An 18,317-nucleotide genomic window follows, 5' to 3' on the forward strand; every position below is an offset into this window, starting at 1 on the left:
AGTAACCTTTTTTTTTCTCTCCAGGACCTAGCCAAACTCTGTGGTCCGATAGAAACGGTTCATAAGAAAATGTTACTGTTGGTTTTAAAAAATATTACACCTGGAACGTGGTAGATAATCAGCGAGGGTGTGTTGAACTGAATATTTTGGAGTATCCAAAGTAAAACTTGCCGTTTGCAAGGTGATGGAATTAGGTACCCGATAGTTTCGCCTTTTTGCTGCCCTCTTGTCAGTCTCTTGATTTGGAAGCTTTTATTAAGTGCGTAAAATGCAAGACTGCAGATACCTCTGTGCCCCGCAAGCTACTTCTCTGGAATTCTTTGCTCCTCAGCAACTCCCATGAGTACACCTTCTTTGCCACAGCACTTAGTTTCTTCCCACTGAAACCTTTGTGTTGGTGCTCTCCCTTCTCCGGCACAAAGAAAACAAAACCGTTTCTGGGGAATGAAAGCCTGGACTCGCTGATGTGATGCATTGCTTTCTTTACCAAGACCAGCTGCAAAATAGTGGTGTCGAATAGAAAAGATGCCGACAAGAAAAATGCCAGACCAGGGCATTTTCTGGACAGTGTCCTTGCAAAGCAATAACTAAATTACAAGGGACTATTAAGAACAGAAAGAAAGGATGTCCCACCTGCCATCAGTCCAACTCAAATGCACCAGGAAGACTCAGCAACATCTTTAGCTTCTTTCCCTTGCTCTTGGCCAAGAAGAGCGAGGTTGGGGTGCTTAAGTCATGAGTAGAAGAGGAAAATCTAACAATAGCTGGGAAGGTAAAAGTCAGCAGCAGGGACCACGGGCAAACAGAAAAGGTGAATTTGGCAGAGCGTGGAAGATGCCGGGAAGGATTCTATCAGCATTTAACCCATTTGCTACCAAACCCCTGTGATCAAATGGAAATGACGGATGAGAAAATGTTACCCTTGATTTTGAAGAAGGTTACACGGACAATTCATAGCCTTCTCAATGCAGCCAGTTAGACCTGGCGAAGTGCAACAACAACACACCACTTTGTGTGTGTTCCAAGGTGCCAAGATGAGGTACCTTCGTACCTCAATAACAATGTCCCTAAAGTCCACACCATGGGTTTCTGTTTTCCGTGAAAGAGGGGTATAAAAAAGTCCTTTTGGAATTTTAATGAACACTCGTGAATGGAATCCAACAAGGCTTCCCGATATGCAATTTCTCCATAGATGGGGCAATATGTTTTCGTAATGCTATTTTCATAGCTCCTGGATGCCCCCTTCCTCCCCAGCTGAGATTAAGCGCCTCCTCTTTTGTAATTACGCAGGATTTGTCTGGACCTCTGCTTTAACATTCGTGACATTCTGCTTGTGTGTCTGCCTCCTACACTGCACCTAAAGTCCAGAGGTCTTTTCTTTTCATCTTGCACATTGAGCACCTCCCAGCACGGCCCTTAAGACATAGGATTCACTCAAGTAAAGCTGCAAAATTAAAAGATAAGTGGGGAACGTGATTGAGAAAGGACATTTCAATAAGACTGATGCTTCATCTGAATTACTGGGCTGCAGAAGGTTTACAAGAAAGGACTATTCACGTGTGCAGATGGAGTGCCACGCACTTCAAATATCTGAATTTGCGGGTGAAGTAGAAACACATTGAGGGTAAAACGGGTTAGAGTCCCATCGAAAGCAGCGCTCTGGCTACGTGAGGACAGGTGGAAACACCCCCATGTTCTGCTGCTCTAACTAGATTACGGTCAAATCAGGTATTTCCACAAGAGGTCAATGTTTTCCAAATCTACCAGCCAGGCTTGGGGATACCCAGGTGCATATTAAGGACAGTGCTTCCAGGCTTGTTCCTCAAATCCAGCTGTGAGGACTACGTGGGATGTTGCGTACTCCTCACCGCATGGATACTGACACGCAAACAGCTTGGATATGCATTTTACCCCAACGTGGCTTGGTTAAATACCCTGGCAGGTAAAGAGGAGGGACTCAGAGCACTGTCCGGCACAGGGCTTTGTGTCTGAAAGACCTCATCGGCGTCACACTGCCGAGGCGGGGCTGTTGGCCAGCGGCTGGAAAGAACCCCGTCGCATGGAAGCTACAGAGCCGGACACCGTAGTGACAGTGCTACTGAGGATGGCACTCATCCGGCCCAGATTCCCATCTTCCGTGAGTTCTCTTCTTAGTTAAAAGTGAAACTCATCCTGGGCTTCAGCTCCAGTTTCTAATACAGCAAAGTGTGTGTTTTCTGCCTCACAACGCTTTCCCAGGAGCATAAGCCCTCAATTTCCGCTTTCCAGCAATAAAATCTCATTTCCAGAGCCAATCCGATAGGTCGTCTTAAAGGAGGCCGTAATTGGCGGCGTTGCTGTGGCGGCTGAACATTAAAGAGTGGGGCCGGCACAGCCATCGTCACCGGTCACAGAACCAGGTGGCTATCTGTTCTGCTGTGCGCGCAGGGGGGAAGAGGGGAGGAAGCCGAGCCTCTACTCACCTCTCAGCCTCTTCAGCCTCTGCTCCCGCCTCCTCCTCCGAACCACCAGCAGGAGCACGAAGAGCATCAGGACCCCCACCAGGATACAGGAGATGGTCACCAGCATCTTGAGCCCCTCGTTGGTCGTCAGCCCTTCATCGCTTTGGACAACTGACTTAATGAGTGGGGGGATTGTACCTGAAAGCAGGGTCATGATGTTAGGTGGCTGTTAATGACGACGGCATGGCGGAGTTTTTAGGGATGACGGGTTATGAGAACCGCGTGTGATCCGGGGGCGTCCGCGGTGATGGGGATGAGAGGAACTCTTCGTCTAGGTCCTCGCTGATTCCTTGACTTGCTCACTCCCCGCCTATGCTTACTCTACAGGACCTCGACTCAGAGTCTGCACAAAGGGCAAAGCATTTTTCTTTGGAAGGGACTTCATTTGGCAACCTACTGCTGGGTGCAGACCCTTGAAAACATAATGCCCAGGCTGGGCGCTTAAAAAAGCCACATGCATTTATCTGGAGTTGAGCGTCACCCAGAACACAATTGAGAGCTGCTATTTGAAAAACTGCACATCAGAGAAGGAACAATGGGTTTGGCAAGTGGACAGAAGGGAGTCTGCGGGGAGACTGTACCCGATGTACCTGCTTAAAGGAGCTTAAAATCTCTTTTTGTTTGGTTATTTACTTGCTTTTTATCAGAGTGTAAGGACCAAACCTACTTTTAACACTCTCATTTCAGGGTATAAGAGCAAAACCAACTTTTCAAAGGGTAGCCATCCAGGTCTCTAAAGCAAGCTATTTATTGACCCATGTAAAGCTGTGAAATTCAGATTATTTAGAATTACAAGGAAACACTTAAGGAGACTGAACTCGGAGCTGCTTTAAGCTGTCTTCTGCTCAGAGGCTGAATACAACGGGTGCAGACATTCAAACACAGGCACCTACTTTTTTAGGGGGCTTGCATTTTGGAAGCCACCATTACGTAAGATGCTCCAGCCCACTTCCATGTATCTTCCATGTAAAACAAGGGCCAGGAAGTCAGTGCTTTAGGAAAAATAATGTAAAAATAATAGTTTCCCTCTGAACAAAAAAAGTCTCTGTTCTGCTTTTAGTGAGTAGAGCAGGGCGAGTAGGAGGCCAGGCCCCTCTGCTATCTGCTAAGGCCAAGAAGATCATTCTTCCAACTTTATGTACAGTGTTTTGGCTGGAAACTCAAGTCTGCAAATGCTCAGAACTCACATAAGTGGAACGTAAGGGGGTTTAGGTGAGGATGCGTCTGCAAAACTAAGATGCCACAGGACCAGTGGAAATGTTTGGCTGAGGAAATGGCAGAAGAGAGAGTCAAAGCCGCAGAAGAATCTGAAATCTGACCGGTATAGATAGATAGAAAGCTAATCGTCAACGTTTGTTTTTCCTAAAATGAAAAAATTCTTCAGGCAGAAGTGATAAAAGAGATAGGAAAGCTTTACATCCACAAGCTTGGTTCAAAAAAATATGTAACCTTTTGCAAGGAAAATATACATATGTATTCTTATTTCTAGTATAATAAAATTTTTCAGATTTCAGAAAATTTTAAATGTAGCTCCCAGGGCTTTTTTGTGATTTTAATCTAAGATCTTGGATAAAGTGAGAACATTTCTTTTAGAAGACAAACATTTAAAATCTGCGGAGCACTTTGTAAGTAAGAATGACAGTTTCAAATGTTGCATGTGAGTGGTTTCTAATTAAATGATTAGCTGTGAACATATCAATGACACGCACCTTCAAGCCGCGTGCTCTGGACCGCGAAGATTACAGAGAAGCAGGGAGCCAGGGCGTGATGACATTAGGGCAATCAATGGACGTCAGTCATCTCAAGTAAGAAATATACCTCTTGCCCAAATGTGCACCGTGCTAGCAAAGACTTTGGGGAGCCTTAAATGCTAGGGAAAACTTTTGGCCAGTGTCAAAGTCCTTTATTTTGTCAGCTCAAAGAATGAAACCATGTTGGAGGAGAAAGCAAGTTGGCCGCACTGCTCTGCAGTGGGCGATGCTCTACGACGGGACTTCTTGGAGTGAAGTCGCTCACAACTAAGGCTAGAAGGTTAGAGAGACGTGGCCCACAAGGAGCAGAGCTCTTGAGGAGAAGGCTCACCGTTTGGGAGCTGGACCAGGTGCCTCCAGCACCAGGACTCCCACCTGGGCACCTTCCTGCCTTCACCCCGCCCCCCCCACCAGGCACTAAATGATGGGGATTTAAATGAGGAGGGATTTGTGGGGAGATGGCCTTGGCGAGAGATTCGGGGATGGGTTCCCAGTGTGCCAGGGCGGGAGGAACAAACCCTAAGCCAGCCAGGATGGTCCAGGAGGAAACGGCCAAGGGAGGAGCTGAGTCTGTGACACCTCCGAAGCATCCTTTGGTAGGATCTGAGGGTCCTTGAGTTTACAGACACACTTTTCTTAGGACAGGATAACCTGCACTCCAAGGAAGTTCCTGCCGGGGCTTTAATTAAGTCGGATCCCCAGCGCATATTAGCTGAGGAGGGAACACCCCTCAGCAAGTCTAGCGGTGAACAGAGGACCAGGGATTTGCTCAGGTGCAGACTTTCAGGGTAAGCCGTCAGCACCGTGGCCCGGCGTGATCAGCGGGCACCCAGGGAGTTAAGCCCGCAGCTCCAAACAGTCTGACAAGTGGCAGCTGGTTTTACCCTGTGAGCATAACAGCTAATTCAGCCTCTGAATTTCTCTCCGGGTGAAAGTCACTGCAAGGCTGCAGAAATGAGGGTCAGCTTGCTGCTGGCTAGGACTTACTGAAGTCCCCTGACCGCAGAACGGTCAGCGCCACACCACCTTTCCGCTTCCTGGGCTTGGCATTTGTTACACATCAATGAATGGTCCTTACACTAGTTGCAGAAAAGAAGGATAAAATTTCTGCCACTTATTTTCAGCCAACTAAACATCACAAGACACCTCACCTGGTTTTCAGAAAGCCCATGCCAACTGCATGCGTGTGCGAGTGCGTGTATGCGTGTGTGTGCACGTGTGTGTATGCGTGTGCGCGCGTATGCGTGTGCGTGTGCGCATCTATGCATGTGCGCATGTGGGCGAACATCCTATGACATCACTCTATTTCCTTTGGTGCCTCTATTTCTACTCAGAGACTAACATAAGCTCCTTTGCTGATGGAAAACTGGTTTTGCACATGCAGTCTAAGGGCTAAATGAGAGCAAAAAAGAAAACTGTTATGTGGATTGGGATGGGGTGGGGGGAGGGGAGGAGACAACAAAAGCAATGTTAGCTCACAGGCACGACCAAGCACACAACCGCGTGGCCGAGCAGCCACTCCTGCACCGAGACTCCCTAAGGAGCTGCCCGCGGGCCCTCGGTCCCTCCTTCCTAGAACACGGCCAAGGTCACGTGGGTACCTGGTCTGGGGAGCCCTGGGGGGAGCAGAACGAAGGGCCCCAAAGCCTAAGGGGGTCTGCGGGCTGGGGTCACGCTGTGCGGAGGATGGATGTCGAATGGGAGCGGGCCGGCGCGCGCGCACACACACACATCCCCATCCCGAGCCGCCCGCGAGGCCGGCCGGGCCGCTTACTGCCGTCGTAGTTGAGCGTGGCGAAGTTGGCCTGCTTCTCGGCGCAGCCGGCGCTGTTGCACACCCTCATCTGCAGCTCGTACCACGTGGCTTCCTGCAGGTCGTACAGGATGTACGACTTGGAGAGAGAGGTCCGCTGGGCTGTGGTCCAGACCGTGGCCCCGAAGGGTCTGTACTCGAGCGTGAAGGAGGTGATGGGGCAGCCGCCGTCATTCCAGCCGATGAGGTTCAGCCTCACGCGCGTGGTGTTGACGCTGGCGAACAGCTCCTGCTCCTTGGAGAACTGGGGCTCTGCGTGAGGGGGAGGCACGGGGTCAGCCGCGGGGCATGGGAGGCAAGGGCGCCAAGGTCATCCCGCATCACCCCCCCACCCCAGGCGAGGGGCTCTGCCCCAGTCTGGGTCATGGGCCATGTGTCCTCTATTAATAGGGATCTTATGCACCAACGGGCTGTGTCCAACCCTGATAACGTAGGTGTGAAAGCCAACCGTGGGCGGGTAGAGGTTGTTTTCCTGACTCTTGGAGTTCCTTGAAGAACAATGATATTCTCAGCTATGCATTTACATGAGTGTTTTTTTTTTTTTTAAGTGGAGAATTATGTTTTATTCCGCGGACTAAACTGAGACGTAAGCCCAGGACGCAGCCTCTCGGGGGCTCTGAGGGACTGCTGCTCCTTGAGTGGGGTTGAAGGAACCACTGCGATGCACTGGGCTGACCGGTGTCCACTCATGGACCTGACTCCAGAGAAGTCAGGCTGGGATTTGGAAGCACCCACAGGCGTCCTTGGCATCCAAGCGCCTCCCACTGGAGCCCGAGGTCCCAACCGGTATATTTCTGCATAAATCAACCCCACATCATCTGAACCTGGCACATGTTAGGCAGAACCCAGGCGCCGCATCCAAATACCACTCTCACCTTCTAATCACTTGCTCTCCTGCCATCCAGTCCGTGCCCCTGGATAAGAGTCAGCGGTGAGGAAACCTACAAAGACCCTCTCTTCACCTCCTCACGTCCATGCACGTGCGCCTCCATCCCTCCCTCCTGCTGGTGTTTCCGGGCTGCACATTTCACCCCTGAACATCATTGCTCTGTGGTTTGCCTCCCTGAAGGCCCACTTTCAGAGGAAAAACCAACTCACGCTCAAGGTTAACAATCTACCCCGGTGACTTCTAACCTGGAAAGCAGAGGCTATGAGGCAATGTGACAGTTATAGACAGAGGGGGGTGAGGTGACTAAGGGACAAGGTCACCCTAGAAGAAGGTGAGAGGGCAAAGGTCACATTTCACGGCTATTCACCCTGGGAACTTTCTGTTGGCACCAAAGTCCTTGGTATCTTTCAAATGACACTCTTTTTTTTTTTTTACTGCAAATGAAATAATGAAAAAAGAGAACCAGAATATTCTGTAAGGACCAGCCATCTCTCTCGATGTGCCGTAACACTGCCAAACGCATCTGGGGAATAACAAAGTTCAAACACAAACACGCAAATGTATGACACACTTTTTGTGATTCCAATCCCCACTTCGATCTAGAAAACAGAGGAAATCTAGAAACGAAGGAAGGCATCCGTACCTTTCCCTAATGTTTTCGCTTCTATGATTTCGCTTATGCGCCCGGGTCCCACTCCGTTTTGTGCAGTAAGAGTGAACTTGTACCAAGTCCCACATTTCAGATTTTCCAGGCGGTATGAACGTTCACTGGGGCTGATGGGGAAACTCCCCCACTGCTCACTGTTGTCCTCGGAGTACTGCAGTATGTAACCTGCAGGAAAGAAGAAAATTCAGAAGAGTGTTATTTGCGTTCTATGGGAAGTTTGCACGCTGCACAGGATGGGTCCTCAGAGTTTGCACATCTTTGGGAAGGAACACTGGAGCTCTCTCTCATTCCAGGAAACTGAACCCAGGCTGGGAGAAGAGCCCTGATGATATATTGATTTTGAGGTGTTTAGGCCACGCTGGATGTTACTATGTTGGGATTGCTGGATAGCAATGAATGGGTACTTTCTGCCCATTCCCTTTAAAAGGTGTAAGTGGGCAGCAGGGAATGGACCCTGGACCTCTAAATATCTGACCTTCAGAGCACATGTGTTGAGTGCTTGGGAATGGCATGGTCTGAAGCTGGGTAATTTTTAAGACAGCCAAAGCTCTGGGAAAAGGGGTAAGTTATCAAGGGGAGTAGGAATCTCCTCCACACCCCCACCCAGTCCACGCTCACTGTGTCAGGCACTGTCCACAGGCTCACATCACCTCACCTAACCCTGTGGATCAGTGATTACTATCTCCACAGTACTGGTGAAGAGACTGAGGTCCAGAGAGGTTAGGTGACCATTCTAGGGTCTTATATGCAAGATTCAAATCCCACCATCAGAATCTGAAGCCTGCGCTCCCTTGATCACGGAGACATCCTTCCCTGTTACGGCCTTCATCCCTGTCACCCCAGCCACCTTCCTGGGGCAAACATATCCCGTCTGCTCTGCCCTTGTCACTTAAATGTTCACACCCAGGCAGCCCAGGACCAGCCTGTGTGATGCAAGGAGTCCTTCCACCAGCTCTCTGGTATCTTCTCTCCTGCCCATGGAATTCCATTTTTAACACTGGTGATGAAAGCACATGTCACCTCCACACTACAGGGCCTCTGAACCTCCAGCCGGCAGCAGCATGTGTTTCCATGCGTCTCACACGTGATCACCCATCTCTGACTCCTCCTTCTGTGGCCAAGGTCAGTATCATCCCACTGGCTTCCTCCCTCCCCTCCAGCCTCCTGCAGCCTTGGGGTTCCTCCTCCTTCCTCAGCCCCGTTTTCCCTTCTGTGTTCCTGATCTGCAGTCCTGACAGCTCCTTCTGCACCTTACAGGTGAGTGATGCATCTGGGCCAACATCCACTGTCATATCCCGACTTCACCAGCTCCTTGGTGCCCCTACTCATTGGGGGGTGGGATGGGGTGTGGGGGATTGTACTTTCCTTCTAATCTCCTCCATCTAAACCACTTCTAGGAGGTTTTCCTAAGCTTTGGCGACAGGACCCCCTGTGTCAATGGCTTTGGCCACCATTGTGTTTCAAGGACCCCTGGTCGCCTTTGCCTGGAAACCCTTCATTACTGAAACTGGCTCTACCTCTAAGACCTTCTGCTCTGACACCCTACTTGTACTGCTTCTCCCAAGATCTCACGTTACAGAACCAAGACTTAATTTCATTAGAGCCTGGAGTCCTAGGGTCCCTTGAACGTCTACCTTGGTGGCCAATATTTTTTTTTCATAAAAAGGTTCTCCCCCCAGCCTAGAACCTCTGATCGACCGTTTCAATCAGGAGCCGGGCTTCACTCACTCTTGTGACGTCTGGCCACACTTACCCTGCCGGTCACCGGCTGTGGTAACCTGCGATCCACTTTTCTGCCCAGCTGTCCTGCGCCACTTGAGCAAGTCATTAAGCTGGGGTAACTGTGACCACTACGACTGGTGCTGTCTCTCCGCAGCTGGGGCCTTGCTTGAGCTTGGCAATGGCTTTGTTCCTCTATGAATGCCTCCCTGTGCATTTCCCACGGCAGCTGTTAAAAATCTTTCCCACGTCCTCAAACTCACAAACACGTCCTCACCCCTAATCATCCTACTATTTTTAAAAAACTAACCTCACCTTTTTCTTCCCTAAAAAAGGAAAGATCCCCCCCTTTGCCCAGTGGAGTGTTGATCAATGTTTAACAATTGGCTTAAAAAAAAAAAAAAAGAAGCCCTGACAGGTAGCATTTCTGATTTCCATGTAAATATCCCCAGACTCGCCGAGGTCACTGAGGGCAAAGCTGGGAAGAGGAGCAGCAACTTGCTCTCATGAGCTGGAGGGAGCAGGCTCCAGACACCACCGGCCTTTCCCTAAAACACCCCTATATTTCCTGCTGCCTTCTCCCCTCCTCCTCTCTCAGAAGAAGGATGTCCTCTGCCTGTGGAAATCTGTCCGCCGTCCTCTCCCACCCGCTCTAGGACCCCTTTCATCCCTCAGCTCCTGAACCCTGTGCAACCTCAGTCTCCTCTGGGTTCTCTCCCTCCCCTTGGCCTACAACCTGCTCAGAATGTTCTCCCAACGCCACTTAGACTGGGATCTTCACGCTAACTCATCCCTTAAGTATAAACCCCCTTTACTCTGTTCTACTCCACAAGAATTGAAAAGCTTTGTGCAATTAGACCATTTTCCATCTTCGGTACTTTCTACGTCACTGTGGTTACTTAACTGAAGGACTGAGTACCTGTATGGATGATACAATGTTGATAACACGGGGGAGAAATGACCACATTCATTTCTTCTTTCTTTTTTGCATGTGTTAATATTTCACTCAGATTGGATGCACAATACTCATTTCGTCAATAGGAATCCTTGGATGAATGGGTGAGTTTCAACAAATACCATAAAAATAGATACATGTTTGTGTGTGTGTGTGTAGGTAATGGAAGAGTTAATTATATGATGAGTTTGGGGGAGAAAGAAACTAACACATAACAACTGCTTGATAAAGATGTATCACTTATGGGACTGTGGATGGTGACCGTTAATCACCTGCTATGGGCCACCTGTCTCTCATTACCTCTGATAGAGCTGCCCCCATTGTCCCCGGGGAGCCATGAGAGGGTGATGGAGGAAGAGGTAGTTTTGGAAACTGTAAGCCGAGGCTGATCTGGTGGAACTAAAGAGGAAGCAGATTTTAGAAAACAAGAATTAGTTGTTCACATCTTCAGTCTTCTTTAACAGTCATTTACCAAAAGATTTTTAACAGCCATTTATTAAATAAGTATTCCAGGTTGACAAAATATGCAATTCACTTGTCAAAATGTCTATTTCGTTGATATGCTGGGCTAAAGAGATAGAACAGAATGATTCTGTTATTTAAAGAAAATTCAACCCCATTTCTACTTGGATTTATTTCCTCATTTCCTCAACTCCTTGAATTTCTGAGTTGCTCATGGCTAATTGAAATCTTCCATGAACATACTAAGGACACAAGCATTATTTTACTCTGAATTTAAGCCATGATTCAAGTGAGAAAGATAAATGCACCACTTAGCGTTTCTGTTCTCAGTGATATGGAAAGGGGAGAGGAAGCGTGGCTCATGGGAAAAAAACTGCAAAAATGTCCACTATTTTAACTCCCCCCGCCCCTCCCCCCGTAAGAGGACACACACACACACACACACACACACACACACACACACACACACACACAAGTCTCTGAAGTCAAAAGTGCACCATTGAGAGGCAGCACAAGAACGTGAATTGTCATACAAGGCTTGAAGAATACACGCTTCTAATCAGTGGGCCTCAGTAATATTTTGGATTAGCTCTGCGGACAGAAATACTGAAGAAATTTAGAATAAGGGTATCCAAATTATACAGAAAGCTTCTCATAACATGTCCTTATCTCCTCCTCTGAGAGAAGCCTGATATGTCAACCCAAAGCCATGAAAAACGGATTCCCTTCTTTAGAGTCGTAATACCGTGTCTGTCTCCAAAAATGCCCTGAAATCTCCCGACTTCAAGTTACTTGAAATTGCGGATCAATTTTGCATTATTTTTAAAAATATATATATAGTTTTTCTCCTTCCCTCCTCTCCCACTGAGGACAAGGTTGATTTTATTTTTTACTTGCTGTGATTTATTAATATGATAGCACTTAAATCCGAAGACGTATATATTTTGATTTTTTCTACTAACAAAATATCACTGTGCATCCAAATTTGAACCCAGTCAGTGGCCATCTGGGATTTCACACATGATCTTAATTTGACAGTCTTAAATTTGTCATGTACTTTTGGTGTATGATATCAAGAAACATTACATACAGTGTATTAAATACACACACATCAATGCCCTATGGAGTTTTAGTTAGTATCCTTGTAATATACATTGCAGGTGACAACTCAGTTAATTAGCATTCACAAAACACTTCAATTCAGACTTATTTCTTGCTGGTATATTCCAGGTTACACTTATGTGTGTGGAGTAACCCATGCAATTAGTGGATGTCATGAAAAAGGGATTTTTCAGCAATGCACACACACACAGATAGATAAGACTAGGCTCCCTACATGAAAAAATGTAAACAGTGTTCTCTCTCGGGTTATGGGCACTTCTTATTTACTTTGATTTATTTAATTATATTCTCCAAAATGAATACCTACGTTTTCGTAATATGAAAGGAGCCGTTCGCTCTTCACAAAGGCTGATTTTTAAACGTGTTCGCTCTCTGCACATAGGCGTACATACAAAAGGTAGCATGAGAAAGCATCCCAAAACGTGGTACCTTGTACTTGTAGATTTAGGATGATTTCATCCGATCCCCAGTTGTTATTGGCGATGCAGCTGTAATAGCCGGAGTCTTCCGCCTTCACCGTTCGGATGACGAAGCTCCCGTTGCTGAAGATGCTTCTCCGCCCATCAACCGTTACGAGGCTGGGTGTCCCGTTACTACCTCACAGGAAGAAGAAGGCACAGATTAAAGAAATTACAATCCAAGTCAGCTGAGGCTGGGGAACAGCACAAACACTGCAGCAGACAGCCCGTCTGGAAGATTATATTAAGAACTAAACTATTTCCAATTACATGAGGGAAACGGTCACATAGCTGAGTTTTGTTCTTTGTAAAAAGTGCTGCGTTGAAGCGAGGTCTGTGGTGGTGGGGCAGGGCTGGCTTCTGGCTCCTGACATAGGTCAATGCTTGTCGCATCCTGACGGGAACTGCTTCTGTTGGCAGACCTGCCATTTTGACCAGATCACATGGGGACAACTAAATTTCGGGGTTGCTTGTAGATTCACGTAAAGTTACAGATGTTAGTGATTTAGGCAGAAGAAATGAACTGTGGTACGCCCAGAGGGTGATGAGCTACCCTAGTATAAAGAGAGTTCCCGTGGTGACAGCATAGCCTTGGCCACAGTGGCAACTCTCCAGTCATCTGGGGCCATCCCCACATCCGGCAGAATGCCACTTGACCTTGGGAGCTTACTTATTTCCTTCATATTAACTGACTTTAAAAGAGATGAGAAAGTGGTCACTGCGCCAAGACCGCATTCCAATAACGTGTCTTTTAAGTGCCTTTGTTTGAAACTAGGAACTCTTCCAAATCCATTTTATATCAAATCTCCAGGCTCTTCAGTGAATCCTCAGCCCTTTAGTTAGATCTTAATTCCTTTCTCTGATTAAAGATAAAGTACTCTAAAAAATTACACAGATAGAATCCATCTCACCTACTTCCTGCCTTCCATCTCAGCTGCTATTATTTTAGTAACTCCTACTAAGCATGGAAAACCAGATTTTATATTAGCAAAGTCCTCATGTATTCCGTTTCTTAAAGTTATTTCTCAGAGCATTTGAGTTAGGCTTAGTTGGTCCATTATCTTGGAAGGAGAAGAGATAAGTGCTAACTCTCCTGTCACCTTGGGTACGTTTATCTCAGATATACAGGAGATTTTCGTGATAAGGTACAGGAAACGTCCACGGAGATTACTGGGCTGGCTAGACCATTTTCCTTGGAAGCATTCTCTTATGGATTTAGAGCCTGGAATTTTTAGAGAAGTGACACAATCGATCAGATCCTTTCAGTGTTAAAGCCCATATTCTTCCCTCACAGCCTCCAACCAAGGTCCTCTCGATCTCAGAAGAGTGCGTAGTTTTCCTAGAGATTTCACGAGTGTAAATATTACAAAACGAGACCATGAGACCCAGCACAGTGTGTCTGATGCACTCAGAGTTTCACTGAGGGCATACATTGGGTTACTGGTTACCTGTCTTTCATCCATTTTACCGCAGGAGAAGGGTCCCCAACAGCTTTACAAGGCAAGGCGATGTCTTTCATCCACGGAGTGGTCACGGTGCCGCTGAAGGTCAGGATTCGTGCGGGAGCTGGACCAAACAGAGCACAAGCCCAGTGACTCCACAGACTCCCCTACACAGAGGCCCAGAGGACCCTCCCCAACCCAGCTACACTCCAAAAAGGTGAGTGCAGCCCTGCCAATAAGTGTCACACCTGTCAACACTATTCTTGGTATCAGAGTGCGTCTATGGGATTTTCATCATACGGACATACAAACTGCTGAAAATCCCTATTGTAGCATTTTCTCCCCTTGTATCAACTAAACAGGAGAAGCCCAAATTAAATACTTCGGGCTTCATGAGCCCAGCAGCTCCAAGCTGTGCTTTCTATGAGCCCAATTATTTTTCAAAGCACTTTATTAAGCAATTTCTCTCAATGCCCAAAACTGCACATTAAAATATACTTTTAATATCTGAGAGAATAGACGAAACAAATATAAAGCCCCAAGACAGGAAGAAGTAAACCTGTAACGACTTCTATTTATCAATTTTGTGGTACTTTCCCAACTTTATTATATCCGCTTCATCTTCAGCACAAATGTTAAGGAAAATAAACATTTCCGAAGCGGCCTCTCTTGAAGAACCACTCTTTGCTTGGGACAGTGATTCAGATGCTAGAACAGGAGCATCTCCTGGGGACATCAGGTGCTGGCGCAGCCCTAAAGTGGCTGGAGGGCCCGGGGAGTGGAGAGGACAAAGCCCAGGGTGGCCCCGGGTCAGCAGGGGCCTCCTTGGAGACCGGTCTGTACTGACAGGTCGGGGCCCTGTACTGACAGGTTCCTAGCTCCACCTTCTTGGGTGAGACACAACAGCTGACAGAGACACCAAGACACGAGCTCTCCAGGGGCAAGATGACCTGCCCAGCCTTTGCCATATGTTGGGATCCTGCTCTCTGGGCCGCTCACTCCGGAAGCTCAGCCCATCTAGATGCACAGACAAGGAGACCACAGGTGGAAGGTGGCTCTACTCTGACTCTGGACCCATAGAGATGTGACCAGTGTTGGGACCCCTGCACCATTTTGGGCTTGAGGGTTGAGACTGGCCGATGGGCATGGGGAACAGACTTCTCAGGAAACTTCTGGAATTCCAGGAAAGGTGTGATTCCCGGAGCCAATTCATTAGGAATCCTCCTGGTCTAGGGTCTAGAACATGAGTCATTAACAGCTAGCAGACAACTCCAATTTGTGTTGTCCTGAGCACTGCAAGAGCAGAGAGGAAAAGGACGTGCCAGCAGGCTCAGAAGCTGGGCCTGTTTTGTGCAGCAAATATCACAGCAAAACCCATCCATGTGTTTGGGGCATCCTTCTCTGTCTGCAGGGGAAACTGCAGCTCTTCCTCCCTAGAGCAGGTCTTCAGAGGTGGCTCATGGATGGCATCCTTTCAGCCTGGAATTGGCTATTCCAGGGCAGAGCCTGCTTTATCAGTTACTGACATTTCTGACTTTCCATCATGATAACAAAAATATCCTGGGCAGGTAGCATCAGATTTCTGCCATTGGAAGGTTGGCATTTTCCCTTTCAAACCCTTCAGACCATCCTTTTATATGATGAGGAATGTTCTTGCAGCAAAATGTGGGTGATTAGGGAAACCCAGCTAGAGTTGGGGGCTTTCAAGCCTTCTAACGGCCCCCTCCCCCGTAAAAAATATATTTTACGTTGAATCCTAAAAGCTGCACACATATTGTGTGTGTAAATGAAAATAAAGTTGTACACATTAATACTTCCTGTGTGTGGTGTATTCTGATATTTCCTACTTTCTCTTCAAGCCTAGTCTAGCCTATTTGACTCTATTCCATTCTATTCCATTTTAGTTCTTTAATATGCTCACCGCAACTCCTAAAAGTAATTCCAGGACTTATGAGTGGTTTTCCATTAGCATTTTGAAAAACACTGGCTAAAACCACTTCATCTTCAAGCCCAGCACACCCAGTTTCTGGAATTAATGCCTGTTTGTGGCAGGTGGAATTTATAGGATCCGACTCTGAAATTCTAAGACTAAGCAAACTGGAGCAGGCAAGAGAATCACCTAGAATTTTTGTTAAAAATGCAGATCCCTAACCTGGCTCAGTTTCAACAGATCTTAGGTGGGCTCCAGGAGTCTGTCTCTGAACAAGCACCTCAGGTGATGCTGATGAGAAACTGTAGTCCACCAGCAACCTGGACGTCTCTCCTGGTTCCGTGCTGCTCCAGCCACGTGCCGTGTGCTCTGGGTCTGCCCCGCCCCCCACCACTCCCGGCCCTGGGCTCCCTCCCAGGACACCGTTCCTCCAGGACTGGGTCCGTGGTTTCGTTCTGCTGCTCCCTCCACCAAGGCAACAGCCCTCTTCCTGAACCTGACCCTGGATTTTGGACCCTGCAGATTTGCCACTACTGCCAGCCTGCCTGGATCTCCCAGCAACTACAGAATGGGCTGCACCAGCCTCCTCAGCCTGTGGGCGGCCCTGCCTGTCTAGCTGGGACCTTTTGGCCATTATGGTTTATGGCTTGTGGTTTTCCAGGGTCTGGGGCTCCTGGGGGAGCCTGCCAGCTGGACGTCTCCTCCACCCTGGCGGTGTTCCTTAGCTCAGCCCCTTTCCGGAAAACCCATCGAGATCAACCCTAACTCTGGGTGAATCCCATTTAAGCATGAGAAGCTGAACATTTCTGGAGAAATCCTTGTGCCAGGGAATCTGGGAACCGCCGTACACTTAATCACCAACCCCACCTGGCCTCTCAGCTCTCCCTGCCAGTGTCACGGTTTCGCTAGGACATTTCCTCCCGCTTCCCTGCAAGGATGACTTCCTGTTGTCCCTTCTCTTCTCACACTTCTGGTCCTTCCTTCACAGCCCAAAACTGCCTAATACTTGATAGAGAACCTGGAAGATCCCAGCTGGGAACTTCAAGTGTCCTGCCACTGACTAAACCCGCTTGTGTTTTCTTCTCCAAACCCCATCCTGTGGCCATTGGCCCCTTATCCTGTATTATCAACCTCTTCCTGTCCACAGAGTCATCCCATGGCCATACTCCGGGCTCTGCCAGCTGACGTGGAAACCTCATGAAGCCAGGGCCGTTCCTCGGGTGCGACCCCTGGCCTTGCTCCAGCTTCTCTTTCTTGTCACTTCCTCCAGATGATGTATGTTTAGAGAATGTTCTGCTCGGTCCGTCTGCTTGCCCACCTCCCATTCACTTTCTCCCGCCATCTGGTCCTCCCTGCCCCCTGCGGCTGCTCTTGGAAGGTCCCTGAGGTCCCCTGCGTGGCCAAACCCAAGGGTGTGGTTAGTCTTGCTTCACTTGCCTCCCAGCAGCAGCTGCCACAACCGAGCATCCCTCCCTCTGGAAGCATCTCTGCCGGATTCCCGGCCTTGCCCTCCCGGTCCTTCTCCTGCCTGTCTGGCTTGATGCTTTTTTCTTTGCCAGCTCCCGGGCCTCTCCCTCCCCGGTGCAAGCCGATGTGCCTCCAGCTAACCCTGGGCCTGACTCTCCACCTCCCTCTGCGGGCTAGGTGGGCTCCTCCCAGCCCAGGTGTGAGGAGAGTCTGGATGCCAGCCCCTCTCCATCTCTGCCTCCTGCCAGATGTCTCTTAAAAGTTAGGACTTGCCCCAAAGATAGGGACATCTCCAAGTGGATGGCTCTCTGTCACCTCAGATTTAATGTGTGCAAATGTCCCCATCTCCTTTCACCTGCCTCACAATCCCCTTCTTCTGTGGTCATCCCTTCTACTGCACGACACCTCCAGCTACAGTAATGCATGCTAGATTCGGGTGTTCATTCTTGCTCTCTCCCTGTCCACCCCCTGCATATTGTCTACTGAGTCCCAGGACACACCTTTCAGGCCCTTCTGTGACCACGCTGGCCCCGGCCATGCTGCCTGACTGCTCGGCTTCTTGTCTTGTCTCCCGTTTCCCACCTTTACCTCCCTGTGACCCACTCAGGATATAGAGATCAGTGTGGACTTCCAAGACACCTGCCCTTAGGGGTCACAAACACACCTGCTGATGTCAGATGTCAGTGATGGGGAAACCAGGGGAGAGGTGCACAGCAACTCTACCTACTAGCTTCACAATTTCTCTGTAAATCTAAAGCTGTTCTAGAAAAGAAAGCTTAATACACACAAAGAGGGTCATGTCCCTCCTCTGGTTAAAACTCCACAATGTCTTTCCATTTTGCTTCGAGTAGAATCTGAAATCCCTAACACGGCCTTGAAGGCCCAGCCTGGCCAGGCCTCTGCCTCCCCTACTCACCCCCACTGGGCTCTCCTGAGACCACTGCCCCCTCCCAGGCAGTGGGTCCAGCATCCAGACCTCCAACACACTAGACTCCTCCTAGGCTGGAGGCCTTCGGACACCGGGACGCATCTTCTTCCCTAGTCATGTAATCACGTTTACTGTTCCTTCTGAGGCCAGGGCTCTAAGGGGGTCTGTTCTAAAGTGGTTTCTTCTATTTATTGATGTTTGCAATTATACATG

General features: G+C 48.5%; 1 protein-coding gene across 1 annotated transcript in view; it reads right to left on the minus strand.

Moving 5' to 3' along the window:
* The window catches only part of DSCAM (DS cell adhesion molecule), a 653,261-nt gene that overhangs the window by 45,824 nt on the left and 589,120 nt on the right, over nucleotides 1–18,317 (minus strand). The window contains exons 22-27 of the mRNA XM_057696448.1: nucleotides 13,786–13,903; nucleotides 12,309–12,472; nucleotides 10,596–10,694; nucleotides 7,598–7,786; nucleotides 6,027–6,317; nucleotides 2,463–2,639 (exon numbers count right to left, since the gene is read on the minus strand). Coding sequence (XP_057552431.1) covers nucleotides 2,463–2,639; nucleotides 6,027–6,317; nucleotides 7,598–7,786; nucleotides 10,596–10,694; nucleotides 12,309–12,472; nucleotides 13,786–13,903 — 1,038 coding nt within the window. The remainder of the gene's footprint in view (nucleotides 1–2,462; nucleotides 2,640–6,026; nucleotides 6,318–7,597; nucleotides 7,787–10,595; nucleotides 10,695–12,308; nucleotides 12,473–13,785; nucleotides 13,904–18,317) is intronic.

This window comes from Hippopotamus amphibius, chromosome 10 (assembly GCF_030028045.1).
Source record: "Hippopotamus amphibius kiboko isolate mHipAmp2 chromosome 10, mHipAmp2.hap2, whole genome shotgun sequence".
Lineage (NCBI taxonomy): Eukaryota > Metazoa > Chordata > Mammalia > Artiodactyla > Hippopotamidae > Hippopotamus > Hippopotamus amphibius.